Source organism: Amphiura filiformis, chromosome 5 (assembly GCF_039555335.1).
Source record: "Amphiura filiformis chromosome 5, Afil_fr2py, whole genome shotgun sequence".
Classification (NCBI taxonomy): Eukaryota; Metazoa; Echinodermata; class Ophiuroidea; order Amphilepidida; family Amphiuridae; genus Amphiura; species Amphiura filiformis.
In genome coordinates, this window is record NC_092632.1 from 35697634 (window position 1) to 35722363 (window position 24730).

General features: G+C 35.5%; 2 protein-coding genes across 2 annotated transcripts in view; one reads left to right on the forward strand and one right to left on the reverse strand.

Annotated features, from left to right (window-relative positions):
- LOC140153041 (enolase-phosphatase E1-like) overlaps window positions 1-3820 on the forward strand; it is a 37848-nt gene extending 34028 nt beyond the window's left edge. Inside the window, exons 6-8 of the mRNA XM_072175640.1 lie at window positions 778-910; window positions 1807-1930; window positions 3483-3820. Coding sequence (XP_072031741.1) covers window positions 778-910; window positions 1807-1930; window positions 3483-3628 — 403 coding nt within the window. The 3' untranslated portion in view covers window positions 3629-3820. The remainder of the gene's footprint in view (window positions 1-777; window positions 911-1806; window positions 1931-3482) is intronic.
- Window positions 3821-10022: 6202 nt separating this feature from the next.
- Window positions 10023-24730, reverse strand: part of LOC140152154 (E3 ubiquitin-protein ligase HECTD1-like) — a 53815-nt gene continuing 39107 nt past the window's right edge. The window contains 16 exon segments of the mRNA XM_072174454.1: window positions 10023-13795; window positions 14167-14317; window positions 14575-14747; window positions 15319-15941; window positions 16333-16470; window positions 17081-17279; window positions 18133-18260; window positions 18947-19029; window positions 19530-19734; window positions 20314-20496; window positions 21037-21097; window positions 21681-21811; window positions 22349-22437; window positions 22968-23124; window positions 23461-23756; window positions 24417-24647. Of these exon segments, the coding sequence (XP_072030555.1) occupies window positions 13513-13795; window positions 14167-14317; window positions 14575-14747; window positions 15319-15941; window positions 16333-16470; window positions 17081-17279; window positions 18133-18260; window positions 18947-19029; window positions 19530-19734; window positions 20314-20496; window positions 21037-21097; window positions 21681-21811; window positions 22349-22437; window positions 22968-23124; window positions 23461-23756; window positions 24417-24647 (3131 nt within the window). The 3' untranslated portion in view covers window positions 10023-13512.

Sequence of the window (24730 nt, forward strand, 5' to 3'; positions counted from 1 at the left end):
AGATAGACATGCTGAATAGTATAGGCAAAATACTATGCTGAATAGTATGCTGAATAGTATAGACAAAAGGAGGCAATTTTGACAATTGAGTTGTAATCATCAACATGCAAAGTAACCAAGTGTGCTATTGCTGAAATCCTCACATCCATTACATACTTAGTTGAAAAGTTATAAACTTTTACAATGTCAATTCCTTTCAATTTCAATTTTTTTTCAACCAATTTTTGCCTGTACCTTATTTTCACAATCTTTGGGCTGGTTGGATCAGATTGTGTCATATGTGACCCAATCCAGTCCACTCAGGCTAAAGTCATATTTTATCAAAAGTTGAGTTATTATCAGATACATATAAAGTAACAAATTCCCTTTCTATCAGTCCAAACCCCCAGCCCACCTGGTTGTGAAGTTACAACATTTTTACATGTTCATGGTCTAACTATGACTAACTATAACCCCAACCTATTTCTGGCTATATCTCAGTTTCGAATTTGTCAACATTAGCCTGAGTGGACTAAATCAGGTCACATATATATATTCTTAACTTGTTGTGAGATAGAATGACATTGTAAGTTGTGGACAGGAGTCATCCTTTCCATAATGTGAAGGACTCGTTATGATACTAACCCTTGTCATTCATCAGTTTTGTTCTATTATGTCATCTAACTGTTGCATAAATGTGAATAAATTTGCATAATTTAATTAGTTTATTTGAATAATTCAATTGTTTCCCTGATGATTAGTATAATTTATTTTAATTGTTGTTATTATTTTTTGCAGGGTATATGAAGATGTTGTTCCCATTTTAGAACAATGGAAAAGAGCAAGAAAGGATATCTATATTTACTCATCAGGAAGTGTGGGTGCACAGAAACTATTGTTTGGATACAGTACCTATGGAGATTTACTTTATGTGAGTTTAACTCTGTACATGCAGGTGTCGCCTGCAGACGACAAGTTTCAAATATTTTTTTTTAAATTAAAAAATTTCAGGATTGTAAATTTTTATAACCATATTTGGAATCAGCATGAAAAATGCATTAAAATGAGAACAAACAAGCCTAGTATTGGTTCAGTGGTTCTTAAGATAGCTCTTAATATTTTTAGAAAATACCTCAAAACTTGAACTTTCTATTTTGAAACATGGCTAGAATTCAGAGCATTAAGAGTGAAAATGATTAAAAAAATACATAAGCAATCTCTGATTTGTATAAATGGAGAACGTAGAAGAAAACTTTGACTTTAAACCTAGAATTGCAATTTTTTAAATTTTAATTGTTCACCCTATTTCTTGAAAAATCAGACCACTTGCAACCCTGTGTCAAAATTGTCACATTCCCCATGTTATTCCATGGGAATCTCACAACCCCAAGTTTTTGAGTCAGCAAACCCCTTCTCAGACCAGCACTAGAAGACAGCTGAACATAGTGTAGTAATCCAAAAAGTTACAAAATGGAATTTCCTGTTGTAGGATGGTTATTGACTGCTCGGTGCCAGAAGTGGGCAAGTCCAATAGCTGTCCTGTGAACATTTGGCAATTTACACACAGTATATTATGCTCATCTACACATAGCAGCTACACATGACAGCTATTGCACTTTTGCACTTCAGGCATTGAGCAGCCATTATGAAGTCCTTTAACTTGAAGGGAAAAGCATGTTAAATCCAACTCTGTAGATAATCTAAAGATTTTGACATTGGAGCAAGGATGAGAATGACTTGATATATATGAAAGGGAATTCAATGAAATCAGGACTATAACAAGACTTTTAAAATATTGATCATGGGTACTTTTTACCTTTGTTGCAGTTGTTTTCAGGTCATTTTGACACAAAAATTGGCATGAAGGTAGAGGCAGATAGTTATCATAAGATAGCAGAGGAGATTAAGTGTCAACCTGAAGATATTCTATTTCTTACAGATGTAGTCAGAGGTATGTGGTGTGTGTGTGATTATAAGTTAAGAGGGGTTATGTTTGCTTTCTTTGTTTTTACAATGTGAAAGGAAATTTAATCAAGGTGCAGGCTCTGCCTCAGAGTTCGAGCCCCAGCGGTGCCATGGTGCTGTGCAATTTGGCAAGGCGTTTTATCTTACTTGCCTCTCTCTACCCAGGAGTGAAATGGGGAGCTGTTATGAATATTGCCCATTGTGCACTACCCTAAGGTATGAGCATGCCTTGGGTATTGTTTGGCAGCTGACATTGAAGAGAGCAGAATAAATGTAAAGCGCTGTGATACACATGAAAGGCGTGGTATAAAACATGCCAACATTTAATTTAATCAAAATATTTTTTCATCAGCTTCAACACTAACCTTGGGTACCATTCTATATGAACATGCACAAACAGATTTGAATTTCTCACCTCACAACCTTTGTTTTGCCAATCTGATATTATACCCCAAGTTTATAAGTTAAAATGAGATGTTAGTTATGTTCAAAATAACACTTGTAAAATCTCGTCCAATTCCAAAGTGTCTTTACGTAGTCCATTGTTATAAGAGCAATAACCTTTTCCTGTGCCCATCAACAAAACACAGGATTGTACCTATTTCATCAATGTTGTAGAAGTTTCTTATAAATAATTTCCAAGTTTGTAACTGCTGTTTGTTAATTTGTAGAATTTCTCATTGAAAATTGTTTGATATTATGTTTGGTAGAGCCATTGTGTCCTTGTATGTGTTCAGGCCAAGGGCGTCAATCCGAAGTTGATTGTGGGGGGACACACGTTTTGTTAAAAATGACCATGAAATGAAGCAGGCCTCTTGCGCGATGCAGGGGTGTGTCTGAGGCCCCTCAGTCGTTGGAAAACTACAAAATGGGCGCCAAATGAAGACATTTAGTGGACACTTTTTACACTATTATTGTGTAAAATGTTAGTTGGACAAAATTGAAAAGATCCAATTAAAAAGTGCCTGGACTTTTTGTCGAGGGAGGAGACAAAGAAAAAATTGCACAGTGAGCATTATTCTGGCCCGACTTAAAACCATTTTGTTGTAAAACGTGATGAATAAAAGTACTATATGTACCTTTTCCTGAAGGAAACCTTTTGATTTTCTAACCATGCGTCATCACTTTGAGACCTTTTCTTTTGAGACCTTTTGAACCATTTTGCCTCCCATAATACATTGCAAACTATTCATTTTGATCAAAACAAAAGGTACTATATTGAGATATTCTCAAAACTAGTAACAATTTATCTAATTGAATTCCAAGTATTCAGCATTGTCTGAAGGAAACCTTTTTTCTAACCATGCATCATATTTTTGAGAACTAGTAGCGATCAATCTCATTTAGTATAATATGTATTCCAAGTAAAACAGAATTTTCTGAAGGAAACCTTTTGATTTTCTAACCATCTCAAAATATCTTTTCCTTAAACAAATTTTTCTTACCAATTTAGAACACTGCTTTGTATTATGTCATCAGCATACATTAATTATTATTAATTAACATTTATTACTTCTCTGTTACTTTCTAAATTCCAGAGGCCAAGCCAGCAGAAGAGGCGGGTCTTAATGTTGCCTTGGTAATACGCCCAGGAAATGCACCTCTCACAGATGAAGATAAACAACATTATAGTACGCTGACCTCATTTGATGTGCTGCAACCTGACAATGAGTTTATGAGGTAGAAAGCGAAGAAAGTGAGCTACTACTTCTAACTTTATTGCTATACATAGAGTATGAGGACTGCAACTGCAAGCACAAAGTAGATGGAGTTGACCAGTTGCATTTTGGAAAGCATAATTATGCTTTCCATGGAGTGCTATGGACCTGCTCAAAACAGTTCCTTAAGAATAGTCTGAAAACTGCCATATCAACAGCCTACTGGTCGTGTGTCACAACCTGGGGTACCTTTGTGTTACATAGTGAAAAAATAAAATGCTTCAAACATTTTACCTACACATCTCATTTGAAGTGGTTCATCCTCCTGAGCATTTTGACACCTTTTTTATGGAAATCGGTTAAAAAATGAGAGAGTGCGGGCAAAAACAATCACAAAGTAGGTGGGATTTAACCCCACCTCTTTTTTCCACATTTACAATCATTCTGAGCAAGTATTAGTCTTTTACATGACCTTCTGTATTTATTTACTTGGTTTAGATGTCTGGGAGTTCATTTAGACATTTTTTTACTAGATTCAAATTTTTAATGGGGGTTTTAGATCAAATTTACGATACGAATCCCTCCCCCTAATCCTCCTCCCCCTAATCCTCAGCCACCCTTGGCACATTTCATGGCAAACGTCATAAGAAAATAATTAAACATTATTTTTAAAAAGGATAAAAACATGAGTAATATAGAATAAATTAGCCTCGATTTAAGACCTAATTGAATCTTCTAAGTGAAGGAATACTCAGGCGACACTGTTTTGAAGTCCAAACTGCACATCAAAATGTAACAAAGCCACCTTTTTGGGTATCCCAGTATAAGACACAGGATCTACTACGCTAATTGCCGAGGTCATTTTTTTGTAGTTTTGAGAACAAAGTACTAAATATGGTTCAAGCATGCATTTAAACATAACTTTTCACCAATCTTTGCACAAGAACAAATGATAATGATACAGATTAAATGGAATAATCTAAAATAATTAGGATGATTACCTAACTGATGCATGCTTGAACCACATTTTGTACTTTGTTCTCAAAAGTACAAAACATGTAGGCTGACGACATGGTATTTAAAACTGGTGGTGGAAAATATCACATGATCAAAGTATTATTTTATTACACAGACTTCCTGTCCTTTGATACTTTCCTATTCTACCTGTGAACCACCATTGGAGATTGAGCTCTGGTTTTGAATAAGAAACAAGGTGTTTTGCACAGTCTACTTGCACCCTGCTTATGAACTTATGAACATTTTTAAAAGAAACTGAAAACTTGTTTGTACTCTAACTCATTCTGTAAATTGGCATTTTTCATTTTAATCATATTTCTTTTGAAATGAAACTGATGCTTTATGAATGTTTTTGATTGATGTGAAGTGGTCAAGCTTTCATCACATGTGGCTCTGATTTCATCAGGACTAAAGACAGAATTGAAAAAGCAAGTCTTATATACAGGGAAACATAAGATTCTAGCTGTTGTTTGATGCTCCTCCACTCTACCTCAAGAACTCCCCATTAGAGAGTGAGCTCATGTTTTGTTTGAATAAGAAACATGGTGTTTAACACAATCTATTGATAACATGACACATATGTGATGCGATCAAGCAAAATTAGTCGGAACTTGGAAATATTGATTTCGAGATATAGCCAAACAAAGGAAATATTTCCTTTTGTTTCCTTTTGTTTTGGAAACTCTTTAACTGCTCATATCTTTGGAACTGGTGGTTCAATTTCAATGGAGTTTTCTGCAAAATCCAGCTTTGTAAATGCTTTTTACTATCCTATAAGAAACTGGCAATTTATTATTGCCGAGTTCCGACTGATTTTGCTTGATCGCATCACATATATATTATCTGAACTCAAGATTCTTTAATTTGATCTCTTTGATAGCATAACATACGTTCATTTGAAAAATGTTATGTGTGAATTTGATGAAACAATTTATTTTTGTGGGACTAATTGTGTTTTACATGTAAAGTTGTAGTGAGAGTGGCTGCTTAGGGCAAATACCCAGCAAACACAAAACATTTTTGACATAATTTGCAAAAGGTCAAAAAGGTTTCCAGAAAATGTTTAAATGTTTAACATTAAATTTAATATGAAAACTTACTACAAAATATTCTGACGTGATGTTGTGTTAATGAAACAAAAAATGCTTGCAAAACACATTTTACAATAACATTGTGAGTGTGTTTTCATACAAACATTTTCATTACCTTTATAAAAAGAAAATATTTAAAAACGTTTTGTGTTTGCTAGGTAAACATGTTCTCAGTCATTTTGCTTGTAGCAAGTAGTTAACCTTTTTATTTAGTTTTATTACTGTATTATTAGTAGTATAAATCATGATAGTGTAATTGGGTTTACAATTTTTCCCCCTGCAAAAAATTGATGGCCAATATGTATACCTCAATAATGCTATGATTGAAGGAGGACACAGACTGTATTTAAAATCATCATCAGCAAATTTGCTAAATCTGGGAATCAAGAGTTTTTATTTTTGTAAAGTAAAGTGTGCTAAAACTCCAATTCAATTCAATTCAATCAAATTTATTTCCATGTCATATTACAAACATAAACATTATACATATAAGTCAGTACATTGGTTAAATTATATTATGTTAATGAAGAATTAAACAAAAATAGTACAAGTTATTCTGTTATCATGACATGGAGGAGCCGTTCGAAAGGCCAAAAGGCCAGCAGTGAACGACCCCCTTACTTACGCTACGTTACGTTACGTTACATTACCTTACATTACATTGTAAATTAATTTTGCAGCACACATGAGAAAAAAAAGATAATACCTTATGCCTAATAAAGAGTGATATTACAGATTATAATCAACCAATCAACTGAAAATGCAATATTTTAAAAATGAAAATAAAAAGCATGGACCCGAGAAAAATACTAAGTATTTTCCCTGACTATTAAATCTAGTAAGACATGATAATAGCATTTCTAAAGTGTGATTTGAACATATTAAGAGATTTAAGAGTTTTGGCATCAGAAGAAAGTTTATTCCAATGAATAGGGCCAGTGGTTCTGACACCTTTGGATGAAAAAGTGGTTTTATTTCTAACCAGTTGGTAATTATTGATATATCTAGTGCTGTAATTATGAATGTTTTGCATTAGATTGAAATAGCTACTGAATATAGATGGAAGCATTCCCATGGAATACTTACACATAAATACACATAGATAAAACTTGTACATGTCCTGTATTTAAGACTAAAAGTGACTTACCAAGGCTAAGATGTCACATTTAGTCAGCGATGGAGGTGTCTGTACGAACACTTACATCTATACGCAATTGTATTTTCTAACACTGATGATTTCTTTCTTTTTGCTAATATTTTGGGTGTCATATCTTTCACTTTTAAGCTGTTCTTACCCAATTTTTAATAATTTGACAATTTTGATGGGATTCCTGATACTGCCCTTAACAAAGACTTGTCATTGGCTATGATGGAAATGGGTTACTTTTATACCAAGTCCTGAAATCTTTACTGATGAAAAGTACAACAATAAAAAGTACCAGAAAAGTACTAAGATTTATCCTGCCGTGTTTTGTTCTTCATTGTCCTGCCTACCAGTGTGTATGTGACACACAAGTCCCATACCACTCAACATATCGAGGGGTTAGATTTATCCTGCTGTGTTTTGTTCTTCATTGTCCTGCCTACCAGTGTGGTAACACATGAGTTCCGCACCATGGTAGATGTGGCATTTAAGACAGAAACATCACCATATGCAAATTAGGGTCAGGGATAGAGGTTAGGGTTAGGGGTTAGGTTTAGAGGTCGTTTGTCTTAAATGCCACATTTACCCGTACCACTCAACATATTCAGAGGTTAAGATTTATCCTGCAGTGTTTTGTACTTCAGTGTCCTGCCTACTAACACATGAGTCATGTACCACAGGACATATCAAGGGATTATTGCAAGAAGGCCATATCTACAATAGCTGCCTTGCTCTGACAACTGCATATGTGACGTGTCATGTCAAAAGGAGACACTTTTGGGCAGGTTATCAATTTCAGGTTTTTACATATCTTAAATAATGAGATATTTTGCTCCACAACACCGTTTTCCCCAATGAAATCGGACATTCCTAAGCGAAGATATTGAGTTTGTAAGTTATGGTATTATAAAATTGGAAATTGAGATATCGGCCTTTAAAAATATTATTGACAATGTTGAGAGTAGGAATTATCTGAAACTATCAGACAATATTTTAAACATTAATAACATCACAAATTGGCAACAAACCCAAATTGTGAAAAAAATCACCTGGGCAGATTTTTGGCTATTTCTCCATTTTACGATCCTGCCCAAAAGTGTCTCCTTTTGACATGACATGTTACGTATTTGCATTCTATATTGTACACATCAAAAATATATGACACCTGGCAGCTATTGCAGATAGGGCATTCTTGCAGTAACTATTCAATATCCAATGCAGAACCAAGCTCTCTATAATTAAGAGGCCGGTCGAGTGCAGATCCGTCTTGACACGCCTTTCAATACAGAATAAACGATAACCTCGTCGTGACATCATCCAAGCAGCAAAGTTCATTTCCCATTGAAAAAGCGTTATCCGACAGATCTGCAGTTGACTATTCTGTTAAAGACCAAAATTAAAAAGACTAGTTTGCATCTGACGTCAGGGCATGGCGCGGCATGATTGGTTGCTGACCTGCGCAGTACAGCTTTTTTGGTCTGGTTGACAGGACATCATACGCAACTAGTCTTTTTAATTTGGGTCTTTGATTATAACGTGACATTTGTTCTTTCTCATCATGGGTGTCAATCCCGGAGGGACAAGGGGTGGTGTCCCCCCACCTTTCGGCAAAATGACCCACTTTTTGACAATTCGGGCTAATTGTCCCCCTCCCCATTTCAAGCCGGATTGGCGCAAATGTTTCCCATTATATGTCAAAAATTATAAATGCTCTCAATAATGAAGCAGAAGAATCTTTCAGTGAAAGCTTTATACATTTATCATTTTGAGGTTATACCCAAGTTATACCAACTATGTACTCTTGAAACTTATGGACCAAAAGATTGATTAGAGTAGTGGGTCAAAAAGTTTGATTAAATATTGGTGCAGCAAATTATGAATGTTCAACAGTTCACAATTACATTATATAATTCCGATTCGATTCTCTCTTCCTATTTTTTATTGATTTGATTCAAATTCAATATTTTTTTGTTCCAAATCATTTCGATTCAATTCCAATTCAATGCATCAATGCCCAGCAGCCTTCTGACAAAACTAGTTTGTTTTATACAGACATCATTGATATATTGGTGTGTTCCCCCAAGAAAAGAAACCGCCTGATATTTAAATAATAAATTTTCTCAATTTGAGATAATGGTCAATAACTGCTCAAATAAAAAAAAAACTACAAAAACTATGTCCTACTTTTGATCATATTTTCAAAATTGACCTTGGAATTTTTTGAAATAGGGTGTCAATTTCAATTAATCCTGTTCTTCCATGAAGCCCAGAGTATCAATTTAAAGCCAGCATTATTATAGGCCAGTAAATACGGCCACATGTTGGTAGACTTCTCTCAATAAGTGTGAAAATTAGAGGTTAATAACTGCGCAACGTTTATTTGGAGGGCATATATCTTGAGGAGCACAGCCCCAAGGGATATTCCGAGGTCCAAAGCAAAATGTTTACATTTTTCACAATGCCCTCCAAATAACCGATGCAAAGTTATTAACCTCATTCATAACCGTCACTTTCATCTCTTTACTTTACAAAATAACATACAATTTTCCTCAAAAATAAACAATTTTTACGTTTTGCCTTTCCAAAAATCGATCAGGCTAAAACCAATAACAGAAGTGCGAATCACAATCTGTGCAAATATGGTAGCACGCAATCTAAATACGGCGACCAGCGCTGTCGAATATTAGTAAACGGGTTCAGCTTTTGCATTTTGGTAACTAAATAAAAATGATTGGATCGCATGTATCGTGTATATTAATGAGGTTATGAATGGTTTTTTTATCAGCCTTTGCTTCTGAACTTGATACTTTGTTACATCAGACCTGTTTTCTATCAGACAGACAAAATGAAACAAGACAATTCATCCTGGTTATGTTTCTTTTTTTCATTTGGTTTTAATAGCTTTATCTATTTTTCATATAATTTTTGTTTTGGAAGCATACAATGTAGATACAAATAATAATTAGCATCAATAACAATAATTAAACACTCTCCATCCAACATTTCTACTTCCATAACCTTACAAAGTTCATTTCAACCTGCTAAATATAACCTGTTTAGTATCCATTATTATCAACATAAACCTGTTATTATCAGTATAAACCTGTTTTGTATCCAACATAAACCTGTTTATCATCCACTATAAATCTCTATGGTGCATATTATTCACATCTTGCCCATGACCATGCTATAAATTTCTATTCCATCCGTGATTCTGTTTAGAATTTTCAAAAAAGAAAGAAAAAAAATGAAACTACTACCACTTCCAATATGAAAAAACAAGTTAACATTTCGCGCGCTCATATATCGGTCTATATGTCTTCATAATCAAGCCCAATTAACTGACAAAGCCACATTGAAAGTGAAAATTACCATTGTTTAATATCACTGAAAAAAAATAACAAAAGCTTAAGATCTTGACTTGTCTTCATAATTAGCCATTTAACTGACAAAGCGATATTGAAAGCAAAAATTACTTTTGTCATAAAAAATGGTGTACCGAGTAGTTAACAAAAATAGTAAAGCAAATATTAAGAATAATGTTAGAGAAAGAAATTCACAGGATTTACAAGTCTCCTTACTTATAATATTATTGGCAATGTCCTAAATTACAACAGAAACTAACACTCCAAAAAGGTAGTTTTGGATGTTTTGTACCTAGGGGAGATTTCTACTTGGAATACACCAAAAAACAGAACTTGACGAGTATTTTTAATAATGTGGAGATACTAATATATGACGGGTAACTAAATCAACAATGGGGGATTGCACTGCAACATAATAACAAAACAGTAAGAAAAGATTTACAAAATACTATCAAGAGTTTCATTACATGTATCAAGTTATAGATGTGCAAGTCCAATTTGTTTCCTTCGTGAGAAAATTGGAAAAGCACAGACTACAATAAATTGTGCTAGTATACATTCATTTCAGAGTTGAGATAAGTTAAGAGCTGAAACCACTAATATACTCAAATAATTGAAACCTTTCACACACCAATAATTGCATGACACAAGCTCACATATTCACTGTAAACTAAAACACTTGTTTCAGGGATTACTTCGGAAAGGTTGAAGTAAACGATATCTTTTACTTTGAAAAATCACAAGATTACCTTAGGTATCTGCAGCAGTTATCTGAAAGCGTTACATAGCAACAAATGTTGAGTAAATAAGTCAGATATTATTAAAAATGGCATAGTTCTAATTTGTTTGTACAGGTTTTAGGCTAACAGCCTGCTGACAAAAATTGCACTATCATTCACGTTTCATCTTGAGTTTGGTAATGGATGTAGGTGCTTTTACGCAGTTGCATGCAGCAAGCGTGCCAAAGCTATGCAGGATTAGATAAGCATGCACAATTGGAGCCTGCAACCAGCGAAATATACACCTACGTCACAACCAAACTCAGGGTGAAAGTAAGTGTAAGGTGTTTGAAGCATTTAATATATTGCATGAATGAGAGTAATACAATTTGCTTAATATAGTGTACGTCTTTTAAGCATTGGTATACTGCCTTTTGAGAGTACATGCCATATTGCATTAGAGATAACTCAAGTTGGCCTCTATATTTAATAATTACCATAGTCTTTACAACATAACACTGATACAATAGAGATAACTCAAGTTGGCCTCTATGTTTAATAATTACCCTACAATGGTCTTTACAACATAATACTGACCCCTTATCTTGATATTAAATCAATGTTTTATTTTTGCTCAATCTAAGTTGCTCCTTAACAATGCATCACTGAAATGGTTTACCTCACTTTTCCATAATCAAAACCCATCATATTTATCACATACACTGTGTACACACAAACAGCTCTAAGTCACTTTCTTTTATAAATCACCATTGCTTTTACAGAACAAACAATAAGTTCAACAACAAAATTGGTTTTAAGCGATTGCTAAATAGGGTGCAACTCTGCTAGTCTTTTTACAAGACTGCCCTACTCCAACCCTAAACCCTAACCCTAAACTCCATAAACAAGGACTGGACTCAAGTCTAGTAAGTTGCACTCTATTCGGTAATTGTACCATTGGTTTTAAGCGTGATCCCACAACAACTTACAATTCATGGAGAATCACACCCACTGTGTCATCCACATTTAACACAAAGTTGGGTTTCCGTGCTTATGGTGGGTTGGGCAATTTTGATGCATCACAAGGCAGTGTGATATTAAGATCTATCCCCTTCAGTGATTCACAGGGAGCAAATCAAGAGAGAATCTTCACAGAAAAGGCACACTAAAACAGAAAACTCCCTTCTCCATGTGGACATGCACAATCATATACTTATGATGTCCCAAACATGTACTGCTCACTGTGAACAAACTATACATTACATGACAAGTGATTTGGTTATCAATCATAGGGGTTGAACTCTGCATACACTACTCACAAACCAACTTACGGCACAATTCAAGATTTTGAAATCACAAAGGGCACAGTTATTTCGATGGCAACATGGTCATAAATATCTGCACAATTTACAATAAAGGCATCTTACAATACATTCAGCCCCACAACTGATTAATAAGATAGACATACAAGGCCATAATAGAGTGACAATTGCATGCTATAACTGGCATACACACAGGGGTAATAGTATTAGTGGAGAGATTTCAAGGGATAATGTTATTTCAAGTTTTCCTGTTTATTAGCAACACAAACAAGAATAATACTGTGTTTTTAGACGTACCCTTTCCTGTATCATGGCATACTAATATTGAATTCCTGATCAAAAGTATATCACATGTCAAACTTTGACTTTTCCACTTCACAAGGTGAAGCCAAGTGAAATGGTAAAGTTAAAATTTGACAGTGATATATTTATACCATTACACAAAGCATTACACATGCAATATTTGTTTTATATAACGATACAAACATGATTTTACAGCCGTTGAATAGTATACTAACTATTCAGTGGCTCAAATCAATGTCATCGTAATATAATAAGATATATATCTCAGTAAGGTATATATCAGCTAATATCATGGTGAGATGTGACATGATCAAGGGAAATGAGTTGGATGTCTCTAATCTGAGATATTGGCAAAGAAGGTGTCAAAATTCTTTTGTTTTAAATTGTTTTCAGCGATTGATAAATTGACGAAACTTCGCAAAGAAAAGTCATATCAACAAGGGGTTTTCAGTTTCTGAAAGCTCTAAATGTCTTCTTTAGAAACATATTTAACTCATTTTCGACACAGTCGACATGTGACTCATTCCCCTTGGACATATCAGTTGGCCAATATAACCTCAGTGCTTCGTTCAGATAGACTTGCCACAAAGGAGTGCAGGTTATCAAAATCTACTCCCGGTTTCAAATGAGCGTTTGACAGGAAATGCATATCTGATTACTTAAGTGGGTGCTTATCCATTTGAACTACATGCTACCTTGTCCATTTATAATAGATGAAATCAAAAAAAGTGGAATGAAAAAAAGAATTACTACTAATTATTATGTAGTTTGAATCTCACTGCATAGTAGACATTGATAATATTTTTGTTTGAGAACAGCACAAAAATGTGACAATTTATGTCACTAGTTTTTGATTGAACAAATCTGCTTGTTCAACATACACTGCTTGCTTTTCCCTGCTTGCACATATTAAAAGAGCATAATTGCATGATTGAGTGCTTACAAGCATTTAGTTGAGATGAAAGCCTTTCTCTGTGGTAGCACTCAGTAATCTCTCTCTCATGATTTCTTCACTAGTATACTCTGGTAGTTTGAGATAGTGTACGCAGGTGTTCACAGACGGGTAGGTGTTGTTATTAGCGTCTACTTTGCGCACAATAGTCAGACGAGGGTGCAAGTTGGAGAGCCCACCTGGAGGCAGGGAGGAGCATCCGGTGGTGAACTGAAGGAATGACTTGCGCTCGTCGCTGTTCATGGACACCATCACATTGACAAATCGCTGGAACACAGGACTGCAGAAAAGAAATACAAATAACAGTTTAATTTTATGTAAGTAATTCCATATTATGTGTTCCTTAGTTAAACATTGTTTTAAAATACAGGTATTATGTGGATTTTTTTTTTCACTACAAATATAAACTTACAACCCACCTTAACAAGAGATTCTGTTCTAATACAGTTCGTTCAAAAATATTTGGTCAGTTCAGTGACAGTTCCAGCAGCGCTGTGCACATGTGTATTGCTGCCCAAAGAGCTGCACGTACACCAAGTGTTCCGCAATGAACACATTAGTCGGAATACTAGTAGAGGCTAGTAAGTATGTTTTCAATAGAAGGGGATTCTTATATCTTTATACAGACAAAATACAGGATCTACTCCTTACCTTTCTCTTGTATATCCAAGTTTGGGTTCTGTGTAATTCAAGACATCATCCCTCGTCCAGTTGGGAGCTTGGTCACCACACATCATTGTCTGAAGTTCTGCTGGTGTAAAGCTGTGAAGCTTCTCTAATGAAAATACATCATTAAAGCCATCTGCAAAATGAAAGGATAATAACATGAATATATTTAATTCAAGTTCATTTTAATTTCAGAATAATACCAATGACAATGTCAATGACAATTTCTTTTAAAAAAAAGTATTTAAAAAATAAATAAAAAGCTGGTCTAAGAGAAAGGATGCCCCTGATGATATTCAAAAACAGGCAGATAAATAATTCAGATCCATTTAGTACCTATCAGAGGATATACCTTGATAATTACGTTTTCATAGATAATAATTGTTTGCTTACCTCTGAAAGCCTCCATTTGTCTACGTATACCAGTGTGTAGACAGAAATCTGTAACCAACTCAATATACTCCTCAGCATTGTCTAGTGTCACTATCTCTTCCTCACCACTTGGTTTTAGATCAAATGAGGTATATCCATACACCTTAGATGAAGGGTTGAACTGGAATGTCAAGCTATTGGATACCAAGATATACAAAAGTTTCAAGTTAGTTTCCACCTGTTTTTTGTTTGTCTGGTTTATCCGACACCTTGTACTTTTTTGTTGAGCATATCAACATAGCAACAGTCCGAATGGGCAAAGATTTGCGTAATAGCAATTATAAAGGTCCTACAGGATGTCACACATGGATTACTAAGTAGTGGTGATAAAACCCAGACACTGACACCAAAATTTAACACTTTGCTAATGGAGTGTATAGTATGCAAATCTTTTTAGTTAAACTACACAGAATTTCACTGACTTGGTATTCTAAAAGCACTTCTGAATTAATGACATTTTGTGATACTTAGATTTATCAAATACTAGAATATAAATTAGACATTTCATCAGTGATACTTTTAAAACACCAAGACAATGTTCTTGGTGGTGAGAATTTAATATCATTGACATCGATGATGGAAAAAGATTTCAATTTTCTGATAGATCGGAACACCACAAGTTTCATTATAGCAAATTTAATACGTCACTCATTGATCAAGAACTGCAATTAAAATTAACTTTTGTATTTAAAACACTGTACTCACCCTAAATCTTCCAGCTTGATTGGTGGACCACACCCACCAGGATTCTCAAGTGCTAGATTCTGTATTTCATTGTTGCGTTCCTCTTCCGTTTTTGACTTATCCCTTTGGATCTGTCTCTTCCTATCCACAAGGACTCTCAGTTGTCTCAAGAAATGAGCACGATGTGGGTCTTCATCTTCAAAGTCATCCCAGGTTAACAATCCAGCAAACCATGCCGGAGTCCTGGGTTTGGGTGGATCACCCAAGATCAGTTCCGATTTGGACTCTACCTCGTCCATTGACATATCTGAGATGAGCTCGTGGAGGTCATCCAAAGACGCCTCTGAAGGGGTTTCGGTGAAGAAGACATCAGAATCTCGTAGGGATGACTCGGGGGAGAAGGACGGATGATGGGTGCTGCTACCAGCGTCTCCCATACACATGAGTTTAAGGAACGGTCGGGAGAGGGGAATATCTACCAAACGATTGTCTTGCAGGCACTTGGCAAGGAAGGTACCAAAGAATCGGAACAGATCTATGACACGGTTGACATCTTCGCTGTCTTGGATTAAGGGAGCAGGGAATAAGCCAGTGGTTCGTTGTATGTAGTATCCAGGTGGCTTGGTACCTTCACCAATGTCAACCTATATATGTCAATAGATCAAATATTTTATGTTAGGAAAAGGAAATATCAACTAATTTCATAGTAAGAAAAATTATCTGGTGTATTACTGTTCTGCATTATATTTAAAGTTAAATTCTTTCTCCAGGTAGCTATTTGTTTTTAATATGTTGCTAGTTAGTTGTAAGATGCATTCTGATGATATTTTGAACAAATGTTACGTCATTTATATTGGATTTACTCATACTAAAAACGAACTACTTGTGAGACATGACTGAACCCACAAAGGAATTTTCTGCCTCATTTTAAGAAACAAAACTAAAGATTATTTACGACCTAATTAGTGTCTATCCCTAATTGACACTCCATGTGGTCTTTACATGCACCTGCTTAAGTGCCTGTTTGAAACCTACCGCTCTAGACATAGCATCAGGAACATCATCATCACACAGCCACATGCCAAGACTTTTTCGTTGTACTTCAGCTGCCACTAATGCATAGAACTCTAGTGTGGGTCCCAGACCTGTACCTTCTTCCCCTTGGAATTCAACCTGAAAAACAAAACACAAACGGCAGTCATAGTTAGAGATGATTTTTATCAAGTTACTACATTCTACAGAAAACATCCAACAATTTGGTTAACAGTTATTTGGTATAAACTGCATTGTTCAATAAACAGAGTTAAAGTCAGCTGGTTGAACGGTACAAAAATTGCCTTGTATGCTGATGTTTTCAAACAGACTTATTCAATTAGTTAGCAGGCGATTGTGCCTTTGGTGCTTGTCTACTAACAACTTCTAGTGATTGAATTGTATGCTAACCGTATCTGGCAAAAGTGTATACGCACAGTCGCACACACATATAAAGGCGGTTTGTTGGTACGCTTGTAGCGCAAACAGGTAAAAGTACTGACATCACTACCAAACTCTAGGTGAAACAAAGTGTAGTTTCCCATACAGGCTATACCAAAATGATTGTTCCCCATCCACAATTGGTAATTTTGAAAAGCCTGCCTCTCAGGAACGTACCAATGGATCCAACTGAAATGACCAGAATTTCCAGTATAAAGTATAATTCTGGTCATATCAAGTGGATCCAATGTTGTATTTGGAAGAGTCAAGTCTTTTCAATAAACACCTGTACCCAACCATGTCAACTCACCTCCAGTATTGACTTCCTATGGCAGTGTAGTCTCATTACATTAACAGCCCATTCCAACAGCTGCTCACCACGTGGCACTTTAACTCGCTCATGTTTCAGACGACCCACTCGGAACTCATGCTGATCATCTCTACGAGTGCTTGGTGTACGAACTCTCTCCACGCTGGCGTCTCGTTTGTCTTGCAGCCATGCTATAGCCCTGTGGATAAAATGTGACGATGTGCATCATTAATAGACTGGGAGAGAATGTGATTAAACAAAATACATTTTAAGTTCCTAGACATAATCAAAAGTACTTTGGAAGAGGCTCCCAATTCCACCCATTTAAATGATGTCAAGCCTATTTCATACATTATTTTGTCTTTATATTATAATAAACACATCAAAAGAAATAAGTCCCCCTCTGAACATGTCGTCATAACATTGTAAGGTTTCGTTTTGTACAAATAAAACTAACTTTGAAATAATTATATGACTGTTTACTAAGTGCTGTGTGAAAATGAGAGATTTCCATGACTTCAGGGCTGAATCAATTCTTGATCATTCAGCCATGCAAATCCCCTTGGTGCAGAGTTCAGCACAGTGAGTTGTAAGACGGCCAGTTCCATTCCTTGTCCCAATACGCCTTGCAGTTAACAAGCATAGGCCTACTTTGTGACTTTTGGAAAGGGCAGTTTTTGTCTTCAATTTGGGTTCATTCAGCCATGAAGTCATGGACATCTTTCATTTTCACAAAACACTTAGTAAACAATCATATAATTATTTCTAAGTAAGTTTTATTGGTACAAAGTTTTACTTTACGATGTTATGAAGAATTTTTCAGAGGGGGACTTATTTCTTTTGATGTGTTTATGAAATAAGACCTTTAACCCAACCTATGATGATATCGCATAGAGAGTTTCAGAAAATGAGCATACTGCCTGAAGAAAATTATTTGTTTTTATACCACAACCATCAACTTTTTGTGGCTAAAATTGTAATTTTACCTGACACTGGTCACTATATTCTTTAAAAGACACCTGATTATGTTCCACTAGCAATAAGTGGCTTACCTGGACACACCAAATGCTGTGCAGGAAAAGAAGAGATGTCTTGTCTCAAATGGAAACAGCATGGGACATTTATTGGTAAGCTTCTCACACCAAACTGGCAATGAGAGACTGGCCAGTACCAGAGGATCCTGTTAATGAAAAAAAAAACACATAATAATAATGATTGATTGTGTGGGTTTTTTTTGTGCATGTCACAAAAACACATTTCAGAAAATGTGACATAAGTGATGTTCTTTTGCTTAATCGGCTAACAAGGTAATCCAAGGTCAATGTTACAATGCTTTATATAGTCTGTCAACTCAGAAGTACAAAGTAAATAGACCTCGGAAACGGGATGTATGAGAATGATTATTTCAGTGCAATGTGTGTAAATACTTCTTTAGCGCGCCAACTGCTGCACGATTTGTACTTGCCGAGCGCACCACGCTCTTTATGTGTCACATTTTTAACACGCAGTGCGTGTGACGCATCGACCTTGATTCCAAATTTGGTTTGTACTTCTGGGTTGAAGCAGTATAGTTATTGTAGTTTTAAGGTCAACCCACAAACTTCATAATTGTTGTATCATACGTTCCCCTCCTTGGCAAGTTGTGAGTATATTTTGCTCACCCTAACTTTAATATAGGCTTCTGCCAACTGTAATCAATCATTGTGAAATGCAACCATCTTAATCAATCCACCCAATCATTTTCACATTTTTTTTTTTTTGTGAGTCACCTTTTGGGTTCTTGTTTCAGATTGAAGATATAATGGCAGACATGTATTGATAAGTTCATTTACTCAAACCATAAGGGCATCATTCAAGTAAGCTTACCTGTACTTGCTGCATCAATTTATTTGTAATTTTCTTGCTAGAAAATTCATCTAGTGGCACATTGAAGTGTAGGTAGTCAGGGGCTGTAAAAAAATCAGAAAATATGTTGTTATAACAACTTTGTCCTCATAATCAGGAATGCAAGTGGCCTGAAGTGATTTTGCAGGAAAAGCCTGAAAAAGCGTGCAACTTAGGGCTATAAAGCCTCAAAACGGGCTGAAAATAAATAAAAGTGCAGAAATTTGGAGTAACAAAAAGCCTGAATTCCTGCAAAAGCAGGAAAACTTGCATCCCTGTTATAAAAATAAAGTAAGAAAAATGGTTATTTTACTTCTTTCCCGTGAAGAATGATGCAGTATATTGAATTCAACGCTGCTTTATGAGGACAAAATTGACAAATCTATTCATGGGATAGATTGTTTTTAATGATTCCCGCTGTGGTCTTTATGAAATGGCAGGTAATAAAAGCCTTGTTGTATATATGTATGTATGTACAGTAGTCCACGTAAGAGTTTAAATAAACAGCAGAATCCAATGTTAAAATATGCAAATCTCTATACGAGGGTGGTTTTAGGCTTCTTACCATCTATGCTTATATTCCCACTGACATCGCTAGCCAAAGCAAACAGTATGCGTAGAAGTTGTAAGACATCATCTACAGTGCATGCTGCTGGTTCATGACGACTGCTAACTGGCATACCGCAGTCTACTTGGCTTAGTACACGACCACCAGAACTGTGTCTACTTCGTTGCATGGTGAGCTTGGCTAGGCCTAGCTGAACAAATTCCTGGAGAAGTGAACATGGGAATAAACTGTTATTTAAAGCATAATCGCCAAAAGTATTTTGGGTGTTCAACTGCTGTGTATTCTTTCATTCTTTGCAAGTAGGCTATACTGTCATGAAACCAAAGAAATAGTAAGCGAACTGTGCATTGAAAATTGACCAATCAATTAATCTTAACTCCATCAAGGCCAGCCTGTTACGTTTTGTTTTTCTGTTTGCGACAGATGTCAAGTTTTCAGTTCTGACCAGGCATGAGAATACATTACAATCAAAAAACAGTAAAATTCTGAAAAATGAGGAAAAGTGCGCAAAACATGGCAAAATGCTCAAAAACAGGCTAAAAAGAAATATTAAAACACAGAAATTGGGGCAACAAAAAAACAGGAATTCCTGTCTAAACAGAAAAATTCTCATGCCTTAGTTCTCAGCCACAGTTAACTTCCTTTGTTCTCCTTCTCAATGTTGAAGATGTAGAAAAATTGCCCGTAAGATATCGGACTATAAGAAATGGTTTGGCACCCAAACTGTAGTGTTTTGTAATTTTCAGTTATAGACGGGTTAGGGTTAACCAATCAAACATACCTTGTATGAAGCCACCAGCTGAGAACAGTTCTTTGTCTTGCGGATACTTTTGGATGCACCAGTTAATTTCCAACGTCTGAGGAAATGTACATCTGCATTGCGTTGTAAGTATGAAATCAACTCAGATTTAGGCAACTGATCTGAGCCTACGTGTCTTTCTACAAAATCTACAGACCAACGACCCTGTAGTGGACATAAAATACATCAAATTGATATTTACTGTTGACACAAAGAAATTAATCGTTAAAAGAATTGAAAGATTCCTAGACCTGGTCAGTCATCTTTATACTTCGCACATAAGAGCTATCTTTATACATAGGAGATATTAGTTGCATTAATCCAAAACTTTGGATTACAGCTATGTTGCTGTCTCCCAAAAATATAGTCATTCCATACTGGTTCAATAACAGCATATCCATAATGAATTACCTTATATTTAGTTAGTAATAGTTTGAAAGACGGTCTATTCCTCAAAGAAATGTTCAAAACTCAAACAGCATGGATTGATTTCATGAATTCATTTTATACACTAGTCCTGATGTAGTAATTACTACTTGTCTTCTCATAATTTTGGTATTATTTTACATTGCATGATTGATGATATATATGCATCATATGACTCAGGTTTTTTTTACGAGACAAGCAGGGCGCATGCTTCCGTAAGTGCAGCTGATCATGAAGGACAAGGACCTGATACTCAAACTATACTACTCATTCACATACCTCTGTGTTTTCAGTTGCTGACAAGCTTCCATCATCTGGTCTTGCTTCTCTATAGACTACACTGTAATTGATAAACACACAAAATACATTGCATTAATGATACATGTTAACATGTTTACCTTTCACTCTTTATTGCAATTCAATTGTGTAGATATATAAACAATTTCCCCTGTTCACTTTTAAAGGTGCTACATTCTCAACACCTATATTTTTTAGTATAATTATTTTGCTACACAACCATGAGCAACAGGTAGAATGTTTATAGGAAACATAAGCATTTCTCAAAATTATACAACTGCCTTTTTATTCTTAGTTGAAATACGTAATTCAATATAGTGCTTTGTCAACTACTATATAAGGTTGTGTAGAATCAGTCTTTGATTTCTATATTCACACCCACACAAACAAACCTACACACAAACCTGAAATTCTGCTTTATCAACTTAACACACATTCTTTTTTCTACATATATTTGTATGAACTACCGCACTGAGGATATACTATCTTGAAAATTTATGTGAATCGGCATATATTATGGCCTTTTTTTGCTTCTTGTTTATATCATTTCTTCTGGCACAATAAACCAAATTTGTTAACAAATAGAATTTAAAAAGGATATTAAAAAATGTATCATCAATCCTTACGTGTAAGTAGGTTCCCAAATCCTTCGTAATCTCTCTTGCTTTGTTCCTGAAGGTGTGTTCTGATAAAGTAGTTGCACATATTTAAATATAGTTGACTGGGGATCATCGCAGTATACTTCTGTTTCTGGAATCTATGAGACACAAGAATGAGTAACACAAAGCATATTATTTCATGCAGTATCATTGACAAGATTCATAGGTTTGAAGAAACTAATATTACTAATTAATGATCTTACTCACTTCGTTTGTTCCCATGCAGAGTGCTTTTAGTTTCTGTTAACTTAATCTTTATTCCATAATGCATGTAAACACAAACAGGCTGCATTGTTTTTACCTGTAAAGCAGGGTCAGAATTTCAGCGAGAATCAGATAATCGATTCTCGCAAACAGATTTGCATGGATCAAAGTTGATTCTTGCAAACTTTTGTAGTGTACACAGAAGTTGATTTGGAAGAATCAAATGATTCTCGCAAATTTATTTTGCAAGAATCAAGATTCGACCTGCAAAATGAAATTCTGACCTTGTAAATGTATTGTATCAATTCACTAACTACCAGTTGAAAGGCGATAATAACAAATATGATTTTGCTCCGTACCCATTTCAAAAAAGTAACACCCAATGGTTAATAATTATATAATATGTACCAATGTTAGATGAGTACACTTACCCCAGGTAATCCAGGTCCTCTTATGAACAGAGATAGGTGTGGTATAGCAACAGTCTCTGCCTCATCTTGAAAGGAAACATCTGGGGAACCTAAAAAGAAAACATTATAGAAATTGATTGCTGAGAAATTAGTTGACGAAGCACCAGCACATTTGACTGATATCAGTAATAACAGTAATGTTGTGATTTATCAGAGAATATATGCCAAAAGATGGTTCAATTTAGTGAATTTTTTGTTGGTTTGTTCTAAAAATATTCCCTCATTCATGTAGTGTTGTAATATTAACATATCGATTTCGTCTATTCCAAACAAGAGCCATGTTCACTATGTGTTAGGTCTCTTACTCGTATATCAGTAAAACCAATTCATTATTGCCCATTATTGCTTGTACATACTAAGCAACATATAAGCTACACATTTCCATAGATCCATACACAAGCAAATTCATTAAATTCTTGCATGACCTATTAAGGTAACAACCTTGCCAGAAAATACTTGGTAAAATGTTGCAGAAAATGGCTAAGATAGAAGCAGTGTTTCTGCATTGAAATCATCTTTACACAGCAAGACCACAGCTAAAGATAAACATTCTGTACAACTATATAGAACTGTTTTTTACCTGGCGGTGGTATTTCTAGATCTGTTGTCTGTTGCACATTGGTTCTTCCTGGCCTTGGATCAAATGCAGGGACCAGGGCAGAAAATTGCCTCTTTAGGACATGCTCATCATCCCATGTCCTACGGCGATGACCACGAGGATCATAATCTTCTTCCTCCTGAAATGGATAAAAAGTTTAATTCATTGATTACACATTTATTTGTAATCAATTTACCACCCATGTCACAAATCTTCCACTTATCAACACACACACAATGATTACGGCATACATGTAAGAGCCTGGTTATGTGATTTTCTTTATTCAGCCACTCAGATGTTGATATTTTAATCAGCCAGTCAGAACCTTACTTCCATGTTTGCATGCTCCCACGATACATTCTCAATACTCTTCAAATTTGTTCACAGTGATTGTTTGTTCACCACACATAACTAAGGTATTTGGGAATATTAATACTTTTGATATAATCATAGTTACAAAGGCTAAAGTACTTACTGTGCAGTCATCATAGTCATCTCCCTCACTGTCATCCTCATTTTCATCGTCCAACTCCTCTGGTTCTGGACAGAATTCATCATCCTCGAGTTCGGCCAGCAGAGAGCTTGCCCTGCAGCTCTCCAAGAACTCGTTATCACTCTCACTGGAGGTGGATGTCAGACTGGTAGCCAGCACAGAGCTGAGTGTAGAGGCTACAGTGTGTGTGCCTGCCACATTAGTTGTGTTTGCATTGGCCACTGTTGTGGTGGCTGAGGGAAGATTAGGAGCACTCTGAGCACTGCTCAGGAAATTACCTATAATGGAGGGGGAACAATCATATTTAACACATGTGATGGCTGAGTCACAATTTCACAAACATAATTGAAGATAACAAATGATTTTAAACTAGTATTGTGATAATACAATGTTACAAGGTATACTTGATATTCTAAAAATATAAATAGAGAAATGTTTTAATTGTTTCACTGATATGAGGTCTTTTGCTAAATAAATATACCAGAAATACCGAAAGGGGTCATGTACTCAGTATTATTAACTGTAGAATAGAGGCCTATAGTAATTCTAACATGGCTTGCAAGGTGATGCTGATATCTCTTAAATCCATGGAAACTTTAAGCCCTTCCTTTTGGTTGATGTTATGCTACCCAAGTAGACTGATGGTCATCCATGTAGCTTCTCTCAATTTGAAATGTTATAGAAAATTGCTGTAAACTTTTGACGAGAGCATACTTCCACGATGTTGACAAGGCGGAACTAACAATGTGTATTACACATAGTTCAAGAGACTCAACAACAGCAGATTGTGAGAGCAGCCAATCAGATACAAGTGCGTTTCACACAGTGAATACACAACATACATGGTAAAGTATCATCAAAGGTTTACAGCAATTTATTATAACTGTCTGATATTTCATTTAACTAAAAGAACAAGTAATACTCTGTGAAATACTTACTACTAGACAATCCAGATGACAATGGGAACCTAACAAAACTGGATGTGAATGTGCTGCTGCCTCTACCAGACAGTGTGGTGGAACCATTGCCACTGCTGCCACTTCGCCGCATCAGATTAGGGAAGGATTCCATAAGCCCTTGTACTACTTCTCGTGTGCTGCTTAGGTTGGGTACACTTACACTCATGCTATTCTGCTGATTGGTGCTAGTTACTGGTGGCGGTGGAGGATCTAGAAGATACGGTTCAAATGATAACAGGTTGAATCAAACATAATTAAAACAATTTCTGAAAATGTGTGATAAGACCTACATG